Below are 19273 nucleotides of genomic sequence, written 5' to 3' on the forward strand. Positions count from 1 at the left end.
GCCCGGTTCAGTATTCGCAGGTCCAGGATTGGTTGCAATCCACTGCCTTTCTTTGGTACGATGAAGTAAGGGCTGTAGAACCCTTTTTTCATCTCGGCTGGAGGGACAGGATCAATCGCGCCCTTGCGAAGAAGGGTAGCGATCTCCGCAAGCAAGGTAGAGGCATTCTTGCCCTTCACCGAGGTGAAGCGGACACCACTGAACCTGGGCAGGCGCCTGGAGAACTGAATTGCGTAGCCGAGTCAGACGATCCGGGTCAGCCATCGCGACGGGTTGGAAAGCACAAGCCACGCGCCCAAACTCTGGGTGAGGGGGACCAAGGGAATGATCACATTGGACGTACCAGTGGGTGGGGCCTCGTGGTGGGGCGGAGCTCGAGGTGACTGAGTCCAGGTACATCGAAGCACTTGCCTGGCTCCTGCCGCCCACCTTAAGATTGGCTGAGGAGGGGGGAGGAGGAATCTCGTCCCCGTAGTCCACTGGAACCAATCCCATGTGGGCGTGTTTGCCGCCGGAGCGCCATACCTGCAAAAATGGGATGGTGGATGGTGGTCATGACGACGGCCGTGCGCACCAGACATGTGACCCAGCAGACGAGGAAACCATTCTTTTGTCAGGCTTTTGGGTGCCTCAGCCTTCTGGGCATGCAGCGACAAAAGATTCTCCTCCCGGCCCTCCGCCAGGGGGATGGAGTGGTCTGTCGAACAGCTCCAGAGAAGCAGGTTTCCTCACCCCTGGGTCACCCGTCTCGGGGGCGCTTCGAAGCCTTCCTCGGGTTCTTAGCGGCTGGCCACAAGACGGGTAGCGTCTGCTTCCTGCGGAGGGCTCCATGCCGGAACCGGGCCACGGGGGTGGGCTGCGGCGGAGCCGGTGTTGTTGCTGCAGGAGGACGCCCTTGGCGGCGAGCAGACAAGGTGTGGGGTCTTAAGCCGCGCCGGGGCAGGATATGTTGTAAGGCCTCCGTCTGCTTCTTCACCGCCGAGAACTGCTGCAAAGTCCTCGACAGCGTCGCCAAACAGGCCAACCTGGGAAATGGGGGCATCAAGGAACCGTGCCTTGTCCACCTCTCCCATTTCGACCAAGTTGAGCCAAAGGTGGCACTCCTGGTCCACCAGGGTGGACATCACCTGCCTGAGAGACCGTGCCATGACCTTCGTCGCCCAGAGAGCGAGGTCGGTCGCCGAGTGCAGTTCCTGCATCAGTCCCAGGTCAGAACTACCCTCTTGCAGTTCTTTTAGCACCTTGGCTTCGTGTACTTGCAGGAGAGCCATGGCGTGCAGGGCGGAGGCTGGCTTGTCCAGCGGCACCGCAGGCCACAGTCGTCAGGAAAGACGTAAACCTAAAGGCCCTGGACGGGAGCTTTGGGCGCCCTCGCCAGGTGGCGGCGCTCTTCGGACACAAGTGCACCGCGATTTGGATCAACAAAAATCCCTTGGCCGCTCCACCATTGAAGGTAGTGAGAGCGGGGGAGCTGAAAGACTGGGACCAGGCAGTAAAAGGTGCCTCCCACAATCTTGTCAGCTCCTCATGCACTTCTGGAAAGAAAGGGGGCGGGGCATGGCCATGGGCGGTGTCCTGAGCCTAGTAACCAATCGTCGAGCCACAAGGGTTCAGGGGAGAGTGGAGGGTTCCACTCTAGCCCAATGCTCGCGGCCGCCCGGTAAAGCACGTCCGTCATTTCCGCGTCGGCCTGACACTGGGTGACCATTCCCGAAGGAGGAAGCCCAGCCGAAGACTCTGCGTCAGACTGGACGAGCCCGCTCTCCGATGCTGCGCTCGATAACTCATCGTCTTCCCGAGCTCCTAATGAGAAGTCGAACTCGCCCTGAGACGAGCCGGTGGTCTCGTCCAAGAGCCCGACCGGGGCAAGCGAGCGTGCTGGGGAATGGGAGGTCCGTGGGGGATACCCGGCAGAGGTGGTCCCATTGATGTCCCCAAATCGTCCCCAGTGCTAACTGACACGGCCTTAAACCCGTAGGTAGTAGGACTGGTGCGGGGAGCCACTGGGGTGGCTTGCTTTTGCAAGAAACAATATTGCCATGGTCATGTTCTCGCAGTGAGGACATGACTCATCCACGAACAATGTCTCCGTGTGGGCAGTGCCCAGAAACATAAGACAGCGATCGTTACCGTCAGAAGCAGAGAGATAACGACCGCAACCAGGAATAACACACAAACGGAAAGTCATCTTTAAAAAGACGTTCCGTGTGTGCCGCTCTTTTTGTGAATGAAAATATACTCTTTTAGAATATACTCTCTTATTTTCGCTCTGCCGAAGCACCCAGGGGCATTCTCTGCACTCCACGGGTGCAAAGGGGGAGAAGCCGCTGAAATGCGCCATAAAGTTTTGAGGTGCGTCTTTGGAGAGAATTGAATTCAGTGCACTGAATACAACCGCTAGGCTCCGAAGAGAAAATCTGAATGAGTGGTTGCATACCAGCTCCTTTTATACCCGTATGTCTGGGGGAGTGGCATGCAAATTCCACTCGCCAATTCTCATTGGCCTTTTTTCAAAAAAGCAGAGGTGTTTGGCAGAGGTGTTTGGGGCTCCCAAGAGTGACCCCTAGTGTCACTACATCAACACAACGTCGAGTGAGTGACAGATAGGGAACCTCGTTTTGAGGGAGCACAAAACATATTGCGAGGTAACGCAAACCTTATTGCGAGGAAATGCATAACTTATTGCGAGTGAACATACTTGCAAGTGAACGTAAAATGTATTGTGAGGGAATGCAAAACTTATTGTGAGGGAACACAAAACTATTGCTAGGGAGCACAGAACTATTGCGAAGGAACACAAAACGTATTATGAAGGAATGCAAAACTTATGTGAGGAAACGCAAAACTATTTTGAGGAAATGCTAAACTATTGCGAGAGAACAAACTATTGCGAGGGGATGCAAAACTTATTGTGAGGGAATGCAAAACTATTACGAGGAAATGCAAAATTAAGGAAACTTAAAACTGTTGTCAGGGAATGCAAACCTTATTTCGAGGGAATGCAAACCTATTGCTAGGGAACGTAAACCTTATTGCTAGAAGTCCTCTAAGGGGCTTTGTACATACAAAAACACTGCTAGAGAAAACATTATTTGTGTAAGTAGACTTCAGACTCAAAAGTGAGATACAGCTCTTGTGACAACTTCCCAATGTGTCAACTTTCCCAAGTCTCCCCTGTATCTACATTCCATTTTGTCTGATTTACTTTCTTTTTCATTTACCTCAAAAGTTGATTAAATAAACATTTTGTAACGTCATTTCACCCTTTTATTGTCCTGTTTGGCTGTTTTATAACTCAGGAGAATGACATCACAGTTCCATTTTTAATAAATCTTCAGTGTTTCTGTGAAATTATTTAATTTCCGTAGACTTTAGGCTGCTCTGTGTCTTCATCGATGCCCTCTTCCGTCTCAAATGCATGGGCTGATGAAATCACTTTGATGTGGTTTCAGTGCCTGCAGGCCAGGGTTAGTCTGTAAACACTACCATTTAAGCACGATATTATACAGTCTTCTGCCCTTTCTATACTCTCACTGAAACCAGAAGACTGATATGTATTGCTTTAAGTGCAAATTATTTACAGGAATAGGATACAAAATGAGGCTTGAAACTCTTAAAAAAAATAATGCCAAAAGGGTCGAAGAGGGTAATTAACCTTGAAAAAATGGTAACAAAAATATAATATGAACCATTTTATTTTATATAAGATTTGCACTCTATAGCAGTTTTATGGTGTCACCAAAAATCTAGGACATTTTTGGCACAGCTTCATCATTTGTTTCTCACTGGCAGTGACTTTTTTGTTACCAGCTTTTCTACTGAATTTCCGCATGATCGGCAACTATGTGGCACCACTCTCTTAGACTATTTCTCAACTCCTTGTTAAAGTGAATTGCTCACAATTTCCTCAGTGTGGAGTGTGTATGTTAATGATGTCAGTCGTGTGCGAGGTGCATATGTGACATCTGTTGTTCTTTCTCCGTTTAGAAACAGATTCGGAATGCTGGCGTTCCTCAGTGGAGTCAGGGCTTGCAGGGTCCCTGGAGAGACACTTCCCTCCGCCAGGCCAGGACGAAACCAACGGCCACTTGTACAGGTTGGTTTGCTTCCCATTCTGAGTCTTTGTTAAGCCAACATTGCCGTCTTGTGATATTCCACAACAGTGGGTTTCATCTACCACTTTCATATATGAAACTCATTAAATTGCAGTAAAATTGCTTGATTGCCATTTCTGGTAAATGTACCACATCTGCTATTTACACATGCAATGGCTTTCCGTCTCTTATCTGTTTTACTACCATTGACACATCAGCTTTTAGTCCTGTGTATACATTAGTTCCTGAAGGAGGATAGGTATTTTATCAATAGTAATGGAATCACTTACTGTTCATGTAAGCTGTTGACAAATGTATTAATCTGCTTGGATGAAAAGAAGCACTTTAGTTTCACTATCGGTCCAAAAACATAGCCTGGTCTGATGAATCTTAATTTCTGCTGAGATACACAAATGGTAAGCCCACTGCAGCCTCAGCTTTCTGTTCTTGGCTGTTGTAGCCCATCTGCCTCAAGGTTTGATGAGTTGTGCATTCTGAGATGCTATTCTGCTCACTGCAATTGTACAGAGTGGTTATCTGAGTTACCGTAGCCTTTCTGAAAGCTCGAACCAGTCTGGCCATCCTCCGTTGACCTCTCTCATCAACAAGGCATTTCCGTCCGCAGAACTGCCACTCACTGCCACTAACTGTCACTCACTGTGTTTTTTTGTGTGCTTTTGGCACCATTCTGAGTAAACTCTAGAGACTGTTGTGAGTGAAATTCCCAGGAGATCAGCAGTTACAGAAATACTCAAACCAGCCCGTCTGGGGGCCTGGGTAGCTCAGCGAGTATTGACGCTGACTACCACACCTGGAGTCGTGAGTTCGAATCCAGGGTGTGCTGTGACTCCAGCCATGTCTCCTAAGCAACCAAATTGGCCCGGTTGCTGGGGAGGGTAGAGTCACATGGGGTAACCTCCTCGTGGTCACAATTAGAGGTTCTCGCTCTCAATGGGGCATGTGGTAATTTGTGCGTGGATCGCGGAGAGTAGCATGAGCCTCCACATGTGGAGTCTCCACGGTGTCATGCACAACGAGCCATGTGATAAGATGCGTGGATTGACTGTCTCAGAAGCGGAGGCAACTGAGACTTATCCTCTGCCACCCGGATTGAGGTGAGTAACTGCACCACCACGAGGACCTACTAAGTAGTGGGAATTGGGCATTCCAATCGGGGAGAAAAGAGAATTTAAAAAAAATAAAAAGAACAGCCTGTCTGGCACCAACTATCATGCCACGGTCTAAATCACTGTGATCAAATTTTTTTTCCCATTCTGATGGTTGGGGATCCAGTGTTATCAATCGTGTAACTCGTCTGTGGAAGGCGAATTTGTGGGTTGGAGCGAGGCATCGAACCTTGAGTCAGTATTGTACTGGTCAGACTGTGACATGAGTTTCGAGCAGCTCCTTCCCTCTCAAATCCCTATCCAACCTGACAGACCTGACTCCTGGAGACCTATACAGTACATGCAATGGCCCTTTGAACATGCGTGCAGCACATTCTCTTGTATAAAGCAGTAAGTTTAGTTTAGTTTTGATCTGGCATAAAACTGTCTGGTCAACAACACGATTCAGTGTCATTACACCACTTAGACATTTTTGACTTAAAGCCCCAGAAAAAAATAACATAATAACTTTGAACTCAGTAATTGAAAACATGTTCATTACTTATGTGTATATATCATGTACAGTATGTCTCGCCCCTACGATGCTAGAGTGTTCTGTGTGGTTACTAGGTTGTTGCTTGCTGGCCCAAATCAAAAGAGCCCACCAAATCTTTATGATATTCTTTTCTCAAGATACATCTCGGGTCCCTCCATCAATGTAAGTATGGAAGTGAAGGCATTAACTTTGGCTGCCCTAAATAATACACATCCAATTCTGATTTGTTTTTGAAATAATTTATAATTTTTTTTTAAATAGTGTTGCTGTAAGCTCTATAGACATCATTTTGGTACAAACACCTTGTGAAATGCAAACTTTTAGATGCAAATGAGTCTGCTAGTCATTTTGACCAACGCTAAATAAAGGGAAATTGTAAATGTAAACTTGTGCAATGTCTTTTGTTCTCTTCTCTCTGTATCATCTGTATCATTGTAGCACAAATGTGAAGTACTCTATCAATGAGTCGGAAGTTGCAATGGGCCATTTTTAGAAAAACGTAAAATTAGGTAACAAACTCGATTTTTGGCTGTTTTGCATTTTCTATTGTTTTGATAAAGTATCAGCTTTCAAATTATGTCTACACCGCTATAAATGTTGTTTTTTATGCTCTTTAATGTTGTGTGTCAAATTGCTGTAGCTGCTGTTAGTATTGTGACTTTTGCAGCCCTAAATATTACATATCCAAGACACTGATCTATGTGTTTTTTGAAAAAGTATTTGTGCCCCATAGACCTCTCTCTGACATAACCATCTTGAGAAATGCAAACTTTTGGATTCAAATGAGTCCATTTGTCATCGTGAACAACTCAAAATCAGTAAAAATCTAATTGTAAATGTAAATTAACTTGTGTCATCTCATTTTCTTCCCACAGCGGGCAGACCATGGGCTTTACAAGCCGGTCAAAGATTCCTCGCACCCCTGACAGTGACGCAGGCAGCACTGGCAGGTCCCGTCTCTCCCTGCTCGCCCCCCAGTTCTCCAACAGTGAGCCGCAGCAGAGCATAGGCAGGCCTGGTTCGGGCGGGGGCTCGAGCGGAGTGCCCAGCCAACAGAGTGAGTATCAACATTCCCATCAAAACTGACACATAGAAAACATCGCTCAAACAATAGTTGTGTATTTATCTTATCTCTGGGATCAGACACTAATCCCACCCATGTTTAATGATCGTCACCCTAAATGTCAATGTGATGGGTCTGTGACGTTTTCTTACTGTATGATGTATGCATACAGTATATGTCTTCTGTTCATACGCCCTTGTTACATAAGTTTACTTGCATGTGCATCATATGTTGTGTGTGTCATCAGTGTAAGCTATTACTAGTATTCTAAAGCAATCAGGTCGCGGTGATTATGGTAATTTTTTTTTTTTTATCATGGTAAAAGTTTTGTTAGGGGCAACGCAAAACCACCTTAAAGAATATTCAGGGTTCGGGGGGCCTGGGTAGCTCAGTGAGTATTGATGCTGACTACCACCCCTGGAGTCGCAAGTTTGAATCCAGGGTGTGCTGAGTGACTCCAGCCAGGTCTCCTAAGCAACCAAATTGGCCCAGTTACTAGGGAGGGTAGTCACATGTGGTAAACTCCTCATGGTCGTGATTAGTGGTTCTCGCTCTAAATGGGCGCGTGGTAAGTTGTGCGTGGATCGCGGAGAATAGCATGAGCCTCCACATGCTGTGAGTCTCCGCGGTGTCGTGCACAGCGAGGCACATGATAAGATGCGTGGATTGACTGTCTCAGAAGCGGAAGCAACTGAGACTTGTCCTCTGCCACCTAGATTTTTTTTATCAAAAAGAATATTTAGGCTTCTATACAAGTTATGCTTAATCGACAGAATTTGTGGCATAATGTTGATTACCAAAAAACAAAAAAAACAAAAAAACATCGACTCGTCCCTCCCTTTCTTTTTTTAAAGGCAAAAATCAGGATTACAGTGAGAAACGTACAATGGAAGTGAATGTAGAATGTGCGGTCTCAGGTGTTCATTTATAGTAATTTTTCAACAGCTTCAAACGTGACTCTATTTGTTTTAAAAATTTGATTTTTTACAATGGTTTCGAACACGGTTCATCCAATCAGAATTTAAAATGTGAACTTTTAATAAGTAAGGAATAATGTACAGCCAGCCAGAGGATTTCTCGCACCCCTGACAGTGACGCAGGCAGCACTGGCAGGTCCCGTCTCCCCCTGCTCGCCCCCCAGTTCTCCAACAGTGAGCCGCAGCAGAGCATAGGCAGGCCTGGTTCGGGCGGGGGCTCGAGCGGGCGGCCCGGCCAACAGAGTGAGTATCAACATTCCCATCAAAACTGACACGTAGACCACATCGCTCAAACAATAGTTGTGTATTTATCTTATCTCTGGGATCAGACACTAATCCCACCCATGTTTAATGATCGTCCCCCTAATTGTCAATGTGATGGGTCTGTGACGTTTTCTTACTGTATGATGTATGCATACAGTATATGTCTTCTGGACATATGCCCTTGTTACATAAGTTTACTTGCATGTGCACCATATGTTGTGTGTGTCAACAGTGTAAGCTATTACTAGTATTCTAAATCAGGATTACAGTGAGGAACTTACAATGGAAGTGAATGTAGAATGTGCGGTCACAGGTGTTCATTTATAGTAATTTTACAACAGCTTCAAACGTGACTCAAGCTGGAACTATTTGTTTTAAAAATTGCCTTTATATATATATATATATATATATACACACACACTGTATATAAGGGCTATGAATCTAATTAACTAATTAATTGTACAGTTTTCTGTGAATAATCATGTTACATCAAACATTTAAAAAATATAATCATTAATATATTTAGTTTACACTTTGTCTCGAAGAAGAAACTGGTTAGTCATCATTTATTTTAATTATTTTAATATGTACATTATTTATTATTATTATTAGACACATTTTTACAGGTATAAATCTTTAATACAAGTATATGTTACATGCCACAAAAATCAATGGACATGATGTAATTAAAAGTTGTGCAAAACCTTGTGGTGTTTTAAAGGGGACTTTTTTAAGGATCAAATGGACAGATTCAATTAATATCAAGCTTTATTAGCAAGACAAGCTTAAGTGTACATTGACAATGCATTATTAGGCACTATACATACAGATATAAAACAAATTAAATGCTGAAGTTTAATTTGAAGTTTAAAATCTCAAAACTTGGGTGCCGTTCAATCTCTATAGCGCATACGCTGAGTCTCTCTCACACTGTTTCGCTTCTGACACTGGTTCAGATGACACTAAGAGTGTTTTCGGGTGATGTGAAGAGATAAGTCCGCTTGTCCGGATCTCACCCACACCTGGCTCACCACTTACAGGTGAAGTCCCATTCACCGTACAGTAAATCTGCTCTTGTGTTTATTATGCCTGGGACATGCGTTGCATGTAATGAATAAGCAACAAACATTAGTGAAGTTTCAGGAAGTAAAATAAAATGAATAATTTATTAATCACGTTTTTTTAATGCGTTAAACCGTCAACTATTAATCGCAGAAATGAACACGTTAAATTTCCGAGCCCTAATATATATATATATATATATATATATATATATATATATATATATATATATACAGGTGCATCTCAATAAATTAGAATGTCGTGGAAAAGTTCATTTATTTCAGTAATTCAACTCAAATTGTGAAACTCGTGTATTAAATAAATTCAATGCACACAGACTGAAGTAGTTTAAGTCTTTGGTTCTTTTAATTGTGATGATTTTGGCTCATATTTAACAAAAACCCACCAATTCAGTATCTCAAAAAATTAGAATATGGTGACATGCCAATCAGCTAATCAACTTAAAACACCTGCAAAGGTTTCCTGAGCCTTCAAAATGGTCTCTCAGTTTGGTTCACTAGGCTACACAATCTGCTGATCTGACAGTTGTCTAGAAGACAATCATTGACACCCTTCACAAGGAGGGTAAGCCACAAACATTCATTGCCAAAGAAGCTGGTTGTTCACAGAGTGCTGTATCCAAGCATGTTAACAGAATGTTGAGTGGAAGGGAAAAGTGTGGAAGAAAAAGATGCACACCAACCGAGAGAACCACAGCCTTATGATTGTCAAGCAAAATCGATTCAAGAATTTGGGTGAACTTCACAAGGAATGGACTGAGGCTGGGGTCAAGGCATCAAGAGCCACCACACACAGACGTGTCAAGGAATTTGGCTACAGTTGTCATATTCCTCTTGTTAAGCCACTCCTGAACCACAGACAATGTCAGAGGCGTCTTACCTGGGCTAAGGAGAAGAAGAACTGGACTGTTGCCCAGTAGTCCAAAGTCCTCTTTTCAGATGAGAGCAAGTTTTGTATTTCATTTGGAAACCAAGGTCCTAGAGTCTGGAGGAAGGGTGGAGAAGCTCATAGCCCAAGTTGCTTGAAGTCCAGTGTTAAGTTTCCACAGTCTGTGATGATTTGGGGTGCAATGTCATCTGCTGGTGTTGGTCCATTGTGTTTTTTGAAAACCAAAGTCACTGCACCCGTTTACCAAGAAATTTTGGATGCTCATGCTTCCTTCTGCTGACCAGCTTTTTAAAGATGCTGATTTCATTTTCCAGCAGGATTTGGCACCTGCCCACACTGCCAAAAGCACCAAAAGTTGGTTAAATGACCATGGTGTTGGTGTGCTTGACTGGCCAGCAAACTCACCAGACCTGAACCCCATAGAGAATCTATGGGGTATTGTCAAGAGGAAAATGAGAAAGAAGGAGACCAAAAAATGCAGATGAGCTGAAGGCCACTGTCAAAGAAACCTGGGCTTCCATACCACCTCAGCAGTGCCACAAACTGATCACCTCCATGCCACGCCGAATTGAGGCAGTAATTAAAGCAAAAGGAGCCCCTACCAATATACAGTAAATGAACATAATTTCCAGAAGGCCAACAATTCACTAAAAATGTTTTTTTTTTATTGGTCTTAGGATGTATTCTAATTTTTTGAGATAGTGAATTGGTGGGTTTTTGTTAAATGTGAGCCAAAATCATCACAATTAAAAGAACCAAAGACTTAAACTACTTCAGTCTGTGTGCATTGAATTTATTTAATACACGAGTTTCACAATTTGAGTTGAATTACTGAAATAAATGAACTTTTCCATGACATTCTAATTTATTGAGATGCACCTGTATATATATATATATATATATATATATATATATATATATATATATATATATATATATAACACACACACTCACAGAGCTCTTTTTTTAGGAACACTATGGTCCTAATAAAGTGCCCAAGTGATCTTCTGCTCTTGTAGCCCATCCGCCTCAAGGTTCAGTGCATTCTGAGATGCTATTCTGCTCACTACAAATGTACAGAATGGTTATCTGAGTTACTGTAGCCTTTCTTTCAGTTCGAACCAGTCTGGCCAATCTCCGTTGGCCTCTCTCATCAACAAGGCCTTTCCGTCTGCAGAACTGCCACTCAATTAATGTTTTTTTTTTTTTTTTGCACCATTCTCTTTACATTCTAGAGACTGTTGTTTGTGAAAATCCCAGGAGATCAGCAGTTACAGAAATACTCAAATCAGCCCATCTGGCACCAACAATCACAGTTTGCCACAGTTGCAATCACTGAGATCAAATTTTTTCTCCAATCTGATGGTTGATGTGAACATTAACTAGATAATCGCATGAATAACTTAGATAATCGCATGAATAATTAGGTGTACAGGTGTACCTAATAAAGTGGTCAGTAAGTGTGTATATATATATATATATATATATAGATGCAACTTATGGAAACAAAATTGTAGAAATTAATTAACTCTTATTTAACACAATATTTAACCAAAATTCACTCAGAAGTACTTAAAAAAAGGAATTGTACACTCACAAATTATTGACACAGTTATTGGGCACAGTTATCGCAATGCCCGATTACTTGTCCTACCCAGTACATCAAGTTATTCTGACTACTGATAACTGTACTCCCAGGCACATTTTTTAACATACTCGTCCTCGTTATTGTGTGTCTCTAGAACTTTCTGTAAATGGTAGCATTACTGAAGTGTTTTTCTCATGCCCACATACTGTAGTGCCACTCTGTCTGATGGCCAAATCCTTGACTGTGTTGTTAGCCATTGTTTGTGACTCATTCTGTTTTTTATGCACGTTTCTCCACGTACTTTACCCCATAAAAATCACATTTGAACAAAGAAAACAGAAGGATTAATGGAAATGTTGTACTTTAAGGTGGCTGGCGTTCCCAGAGTGTTTGATTTCAGGAAATGGAGAAAAAAGAGATTATTATAAATGCAAATACAGAGGTGTTGTTTGACTTGAGATAAGAACATTTGAATGTGTCTGTTTATTTACTCTTTCATTTGTTTGATTGTTCTTGTTTTTATTGGAACAGCTGTCAAGCAGTACGAACTACAGCTGCAGAACAGCTGAGGGTCTTTATGACGTCAAAGCCTGGCATGTCTTTGAGTATCAAAGGTGTCATTTGTATGCATTTTAGTTGTAGAACGTGTCTGTATAATTTTAAGTGAAGGGTACTTGGGTTATGACAGTTTATGTCTTTATTTTTTGTGTAAATAGTAGTGAAATTATTATTAGTTGTACATATTTTTCTATATAGTATCTCTATATTAAAGGTTTTGACATGCGACTGTTGTTCTATGCAATGAAAGACATTTAAGACATTACAATGACAACATTTGCAGTATTAAAGGTTTAGTGCATGTAAACATAACATATATTCATTCAGTCATTTATTTGATCACATATTACGCGTCTTTCATTTTCACACTATTCCTCTTTCCACGATTGCTTTTCAACTGTCTATATAATCAGGGATGGGTAGTATTTCAGATACATGTATTTGAAATACTATACATATTTGAAATACAAATACTATTTTGTACTTTGTGTTTGAAAGTCTTTGAAAAAAATCAAATGTAATTTGTATATAAATACATTTAAGTTTGGTATTTGTGTACTTTCAAAATACATAAAATACTTTTTGCCAGTCAACCTCTTTATTAGGCTGCTGATTTCCTGTATCAGCTCATTCAGGCATGCCCCCCAACCCCAACTTTCATGCATGCTAGCTGCGGATATCAGACAGAATGGCTCCATCTAGCATTGGGTGAGCGAATTTTCTGTGTTCCTGCAAGGAAATATGGAGTAAGACAAAGTGAGGATGTGATGGTCGAATCTACTTGTTGTAAAAAACCAATGCAACACTTGTCAACAGTGAGGAAATCAAAACTAGTCAGCAGCCAGCTAGCAAGCTAGTCTAAATACCGTTAGTGAGTTCACTAGCTATCGTTAGCTAGATCGCTAGCTAACAAGCTAAGATGGAACATCATTCAGATTTGCCTTCAGTTAACACGAAGGAATAAAAGAGCACTGGCAAGAGGGAAATTGCGTTAGCACCAGAACTGGACATTAGTGCTAGCTAGTCAGTCTTGCTAGCTAATCGGTTTTTGCTGCATTTCTCTAGCTCATTTTTCCAATGATTTTCAGGTGTTGGACGAAGCAGAGTGTAGTTGTTTATTCAAATTGAAAATGAAAGCGAAGTGTTTCAAGTTTTCATGCACTCACAATCAGTCTCAGCGAGCAGCGTGTCAGCATGCCCCCAGCCCTGGCTGGAGGAGAGAGGCACGCAAGGCTTGGCGGGCAACAAATCCTCATCAAATCTCCGCGCTCTACCCCATCCTCGCGCACCTCCCTCGCGTGTCCCTCTGCAGCTGCCGCGGGAGGAGAGGGGATCGGCTTCAGGCGTATATGGAAAACAGCACACGTTCCTGTCTGACAGAGGGATATATCACCCACAAGGTGGAAACATTTGCAGAACGGCGTCTTGAAAAAGACGTCGCTAAGCAAACGGATCTTTTATGTTCTTTATGTACTGCACACAATAAAACACAAACACAATGCAATAGCGTTACAGATGCGCAAGTGATAAAGAATGCTCAATTTATCCAAGCACAAGCAGTGAGGTAGAAATAATCCATTCACTGTAAAGTTGTGTAAACACACCTGATCCACATGTACACACACAAACAGACATACTGTATATGCACACATACACATGCTTGATGCAACACACAAGCAAACCTGTATATGCACACCAAAAAGAAACAACAAGCATTAAAATACACAATGGATTTCACTATCAGAGCTGTTTGCAAATGTGTTTTCAGTTCATTAGTATTCTTTTTCTGTCTTTCACACCCACACAAACACAGGGAAACAAGCTTACTGCAGGTTGTAGATAGCGGACACACACACACACCTGAAGATACTACTACAGCATATTTGAGATAAGAAAATTAAGTTGCATTTTTAGAAATGCATTGGATATCTTTAGCCAAGTTGCTGTCTTTGTCATGTTGTTGTAATTTTATTGTTTTCAGTCAATATTAAAGTACTAAAAGAGCTATTAGTCACGTTTGTAATTTTCGCTGGTTTGATTGATTTTAGAAAGTACCTTCAAAGTAAAGTAATTAGTAATCGTATTACTTTTCCCATGAAGTAATCAGTAAAGTAATCTTATTACAATTTTAGAGAAGTAATCAGTAGTGGATTACTTTTTGAAAGTAACTTACCCAACACTGGTGGTCTTATGTTCTCGTCAAGTGACCAATGAGCTTCTTTTACTGAAGAACTGGCAAGACGTCAAGCTAATGTGAATGTTTTCATCATATTCAAATACTGTCACCAAGCTTTTTTCTTGCACTAAAATGAGCCACAAAAGTATGTTTTTATTGAATGCATTTCTTTACTCACTGAAAGCTGCATGTGGACATACGTTCTATGACACGCCTTGATTGCATAAATAAACAATCACGCACTTTCGCAAGGAAAAGTTACTCCATCTTTACGATAACTTCTTTTGTATTGCAATTTGTGGCAGAAAAGACCCAGGAAGAGAGAGAGAGAGAGAGCTCAGTGACTGAGAACAGGTTCTTTTCAATGCAAAAATAACCACAATGTAAATTTTCCAGTTTAAAATATAACCTTGCGAAAGCCGACTGAAACTGCATTTGGATGAGAAGCTTCTTGCTCATTGGAGTCAACATGTATGTTTGTATGGCAATATCTAATATGTCATATCATGACAGACTATTAAACGAAAACCATTTCTGCTGCCCAGATCTTTGCACAACGTGTCTATAAATGTTTAAAACCTTTTACATTTAATACTTTTGTCTTATATTATTTTATATAAAGTAAACACAAGCTAATATAATACCTAAAGGTGATACTTCAATGAATGGCCAATTTTACATGTATTTTGTGTATTGTTAAGATACAAAACACTATATTTTATTTTGATATATTTTTTCCACACAGTATTTGGTATTTTATTTTGATACATTTAAACTGAGGTCATTTATATTTTTATTTTTAATACATTTTCATGTATTTGTGCCCATCACTGTATATCATTCATTAAACTTTTATCTAGTCTCTTTTAACATTTTATATTGACTCCATTGTGAGGTCAGTCCATCTAACTTGCTTTTCTCAGAAATAAGATGAAATTAGACTCGTCTTTATTGTCCATATTTTATTTGCCGGTGACTCCTTCCTGTTGATGCATTAGTGGAAAGTCAATTATCCTCTATAATGCACACATGGTCCACATTATGTTTACTTCCTGTTGTAAGCGGTCCATCATTTTATCTTACTAATCTTACTAAAGTGCATCCACAGTGCCAGTTTTGACCACAACCTGATCAATTTAAATATGAAATATGACCCTGGCATTTCTTTGTGTTTTCTATTTACCCTGGAGTCATGCTAAAGTCAAATGTGCTTGCATTTTTTCTTTCAAGGTCTTGGTGTTACAGACATAAGACACATATTGTGTATCTGGTACTTGAATGGCTCTCTGAAATATGAGGATGATTTATCCCTTCATTGGCCAGTATCGGGATTCTATGGGAAATTTGATCATCGTTTACAGTATTTGAGTGATTTTATGATAGTGGAGTACTTTTATTGCAATATGTACATGTACAATGGATTTCTTAGTCAATTTGTTCTCTCATACATACAAGACAGTAGACACATCTCAGTACAAGATGTCGAAGAGTAACAGCAATGAACAACAACAAAAGACAGCATAGCAATAGACAATGAACAATAAATAAGTTGTAGGATGTATGGCTTAAAGAAAAGTATATTAAAATATTAAATAGTATGCACTAGTGGCCAAAAGTTTGGAATAATATGCAGATTTTGCTCTTATGGAAGGAAATTGATACTTTTATTCACCAAAGTGGCATTCAACTGATCACAATGTATAGTCAGGACATTAATAACATTAATAATGAAAAAATGTTCAGAACTTCTTAAACTACTTCAAAGAGTTCTCATCAAAAAATCCTCCACATGCAGCAATGACAGCTTTGCAGATCCTTGGCATTCTAGCTGTCAGTTTGTCCAGATACTCAGGTGACATTTCACCCCACACTTCCTGTAGCACTTGCCATAGATGTGGCTGTCTTGTCGGGCACTTCTCACGCACCTTACAGTCTAGCTGATCCTACAACAGCTCAATGGGGTTAAGATCCATAACACTCTTTTCCAATTATCTGTTGTCCAATGTCTGTTTCTTTACCCACTCTAACCTTTTCTTTTTGTTTTTCTGTTTCAAAAGTGGCTTTTTCTTTGCAATACTTCCCATAAGGCCTGCACCCCTGAGTCTTCTCTTTACTGTTGTACATGAAACTGGTGTTGAGCGGGTAGAATTCAATGAAGCTGTCAGCTCAGGACATGTGAGGCGTCTATTTCTCAAACTAGAGACTACAAACACAAAGACAATGTTAAGCTTCTTTAAACAAACCAAATAGCTTTCAACTGTGTTTGATATAATGGCAAGTGATTTTCTAGTACCAAATTATGAATTTAGCATGATTACTCAAGGATAAGGTGTTGGAGTGATGGCTGATGTCTAGATTTGATCAAAAATGACTTTCTTCAAATAGTGATGGTGCTGTTTTTTACATCAGTAGTGTCCTGACTATACTTTGTGATCAGTTGAATGCAACTTTGATGAATTAAAGTACCAATTTCCTTCCGAAACAGCAAAATCTGTACATTATTCCAAACTTTTGGCCGCCAGTGTAAATCAATATTAAAATCAAAAGAAGCAAATTATAAATGTATATTTTGCACATAGAAAATTAAGCCTGTTTTAGGGCCATTAATATTTTTTACATTGTGACATTTTCATGACAGTTATGCAATTTATTCCTCAATTGTCATTACAGCAATGTGAAAAATATATATATATTATATAAATTAAGTATGTATACATCAAGGTAGCCCTCCTTTGATACTGGCTTTCATTTTCACTGATTGTACGTCAGCATTTTTTACTGCAATACAGCTGAAAAATAAAAATACTGAATTATGATAATGAGAATCATAATTCAAAACAATGGAAATAGTAAAAGTAAAATGTCCGGATGTGTTACAGTAATGAAAATTGGGAGATAAAATGTCCTTAAGTGTTCTGAAAATAATGTCACTAGGCAAAAATTCGTGATAGTATAATATAATATAATATAATATATATATATATATATATATATATATATATATATATATATATATATATATATATATATAGGACCAGGACATTTTCTTGACTGGTATTGTGAGAATCACCCATATACAATATGCTGTACTATATTGTAGGTGTAAACTTAATTCTTCTTTTCAACTTTGTTACAAATAAAATAGGTAAACTGTTAATAAAATAGGTTATTTAGCAAGTTAATATGTTCTCTACATGCTTGTTTTGATATTCAATCATTTGATAGTCTTTTCACCTTCCAGGCAGTCAGTCCCACAGGAAGTGAAAAGGGAACTTTTCATCAGAAGGGGTCTATCGCCAGAGGAGCATCTAACTTCCTGTAACAGCATCCAGCGTTCTTATCAGGATCAGGCCAACAGAGATGACTGTGAGGCTGGTGGAACAAGGCTCAGGATTGTGGCCCCCGAGGACTTTTCAACCCTGGCTGTAACACAACACGCTTTAGCAATAATCACAACAAGTACTTTCATTATGCCACAAGCCTCCAAACGCCTGGCGCTCTGCTTCTGCTTTGTTACTCTTGAATCTCCACCACCCTCACTCACAGCGAGCATATTTATTTCAAAACATAGACGAATGAAGCTTGTTTTCAGTGAAAGTAGATGTATAATGCTTATGAATTGTATTTGCACATGTGATGGGCATTTTAGTGTTTTTTTCAGCTTTTGTGGGTTTTACCTTCATATAGGAGTGTTTTAACATTTTAATAAACATATTTAACCATAATTGTTTGGCATGACGTGGTGTTAATTTGAAGTATTGTAGTTGTTGCTGTTTTAGGTTTCGTTTTGTGTTTTCAAATAGTTTCGTAGTTATGAATTGTGAATATTTTTGTACATTGCAATAAATGTTATATAAGAAAAGTAAATTTTTGTGTGAGGATATCATATAACCAGCCTACAATGATATAATATATATTTGAAAAGAAATCACAAGAACAAGATTATTATTTTAAAATAATTACATGTATACCTAAGGTATGTTGTGTGTAACTTTACCCTGCACTTCACTTTTCTCTAAAAGACAATTTTGGTTTCATTATATTTTTATCAGAACTGGCTATGGCAGATGAGAACACAGTGCCCTGCTGTGTGTCACGTCCTTCCGGCCTTAACATCTGCACATCTGAACGCACACAACACCCAACTGAGCTCAACAGTGTTGAAATCTCAAATGAACTAATTTACTGCTTGATACATGTCTGTAATGCTGGTGTTGTGTGTCCTTTAGTCCTTTTTCTTTATTTTGTTGCCTAATTACAAATATCTAGTCTCAAAAATCTCTTTCAAGTGCCAGCTTTACTGTTGGTAAATGGTTTGAATTGAGCAACATCAGTTTAATAATTAAAGAAAGCTGAGAAATTAGTGTCAGGCCTTTAAAGAAAGCTGAAAAATTAGTGTCAGGTCTTTGTTCAAATCACTAAACATAAGTATGAGCAGTTTTAGTGAGGATTGTCTCAGAAAACACCCTTAATTTTCTAAACCCACATATGGAGTGAAGTCAAGGCAAAAGTGCACCTTATTGTGTGGGTCTTTAGCAGAATCATCATGTTTTTAGAGTACTTTCGGCTTTGCATTGTTTACTGATTCACAAGTCATGGAAATAGAATCAGCGCACAATACAAGGAAACCAGCTGCACATGACATGAGTCACAATCCAGGTGGTCATTGAGTTGCCTAGCATGGCAGCATCCATATCTTTCAATGGTCATAGATTGAGACAGGAAGAGCAACAAGTGTCAAAAAACAAATTTACATCATTTACCCCTTTTATGAGCTTTGTTTCAAAACATATTGAGCTGTCTACTGCCTACTTAGGCAACATCTTAACTGAAATTGAACCTCATATCCAACATTTAGAAAGTTCAAAATTTTGAGTGGAAATATGTCACATGATTTTACTTGTCGGAAGTATGTCGTGG

At 40.3% G+C, this 19273-nt stretch overlaps 1 protein-coding gene across 3 annotated transcripts in view; it reads left to right on the forward strand.

The window, feature by feature from the left end:
- LOC127438135 (lisH domain-containing protein ARMC9-like) overlaps positions 1 to 18170 on the forward strand; it is an 84453-nt gene extending 66283 nt beyond the window's left edge. For all 3 annotated transcript variants that reach the window (XM_051693463.1, XM_051693461.1, XM_051693462.1), the window contains exons 23-25: positions 3988 to 4096; positions 6632 to 6813; positions 17595 to 18170. In XM_051693463.1, coding sequence (XP_051549423.1) covers positions 3988 to 4096; positions 6632 to 6813; positions 17595 to 17617 — 314 coding nt within the window. In that variant the 3' untranslated portion in view covers positions 17618 to 18170. The remainder of the gene's footprint in view (positions 1 to 3987; positions 4097 to 6631; positions 6814 to 17594) is intronic.
- Positions 18171 to 19273: the final 1103 nt, after the last annotated feature.

Source organism: Myxocyprinus asiaticus, chromosome 49 (assembly GCF_019703515.2).
Source record: "Myxocyprinus asiaticus isolate MX2 ecotype Aquarium Trade chromosome 49, UBuf_Myxa_2, whole genome shotgun sequence".
Taxonomy (NCBI): domain Eukaryota; kingdom Metazoa; phylum Chordata; class Actinopteri; order Cypriniformes; family Catostomidae; genus Myxocyprinus; species Myxocyprinus asiaticus.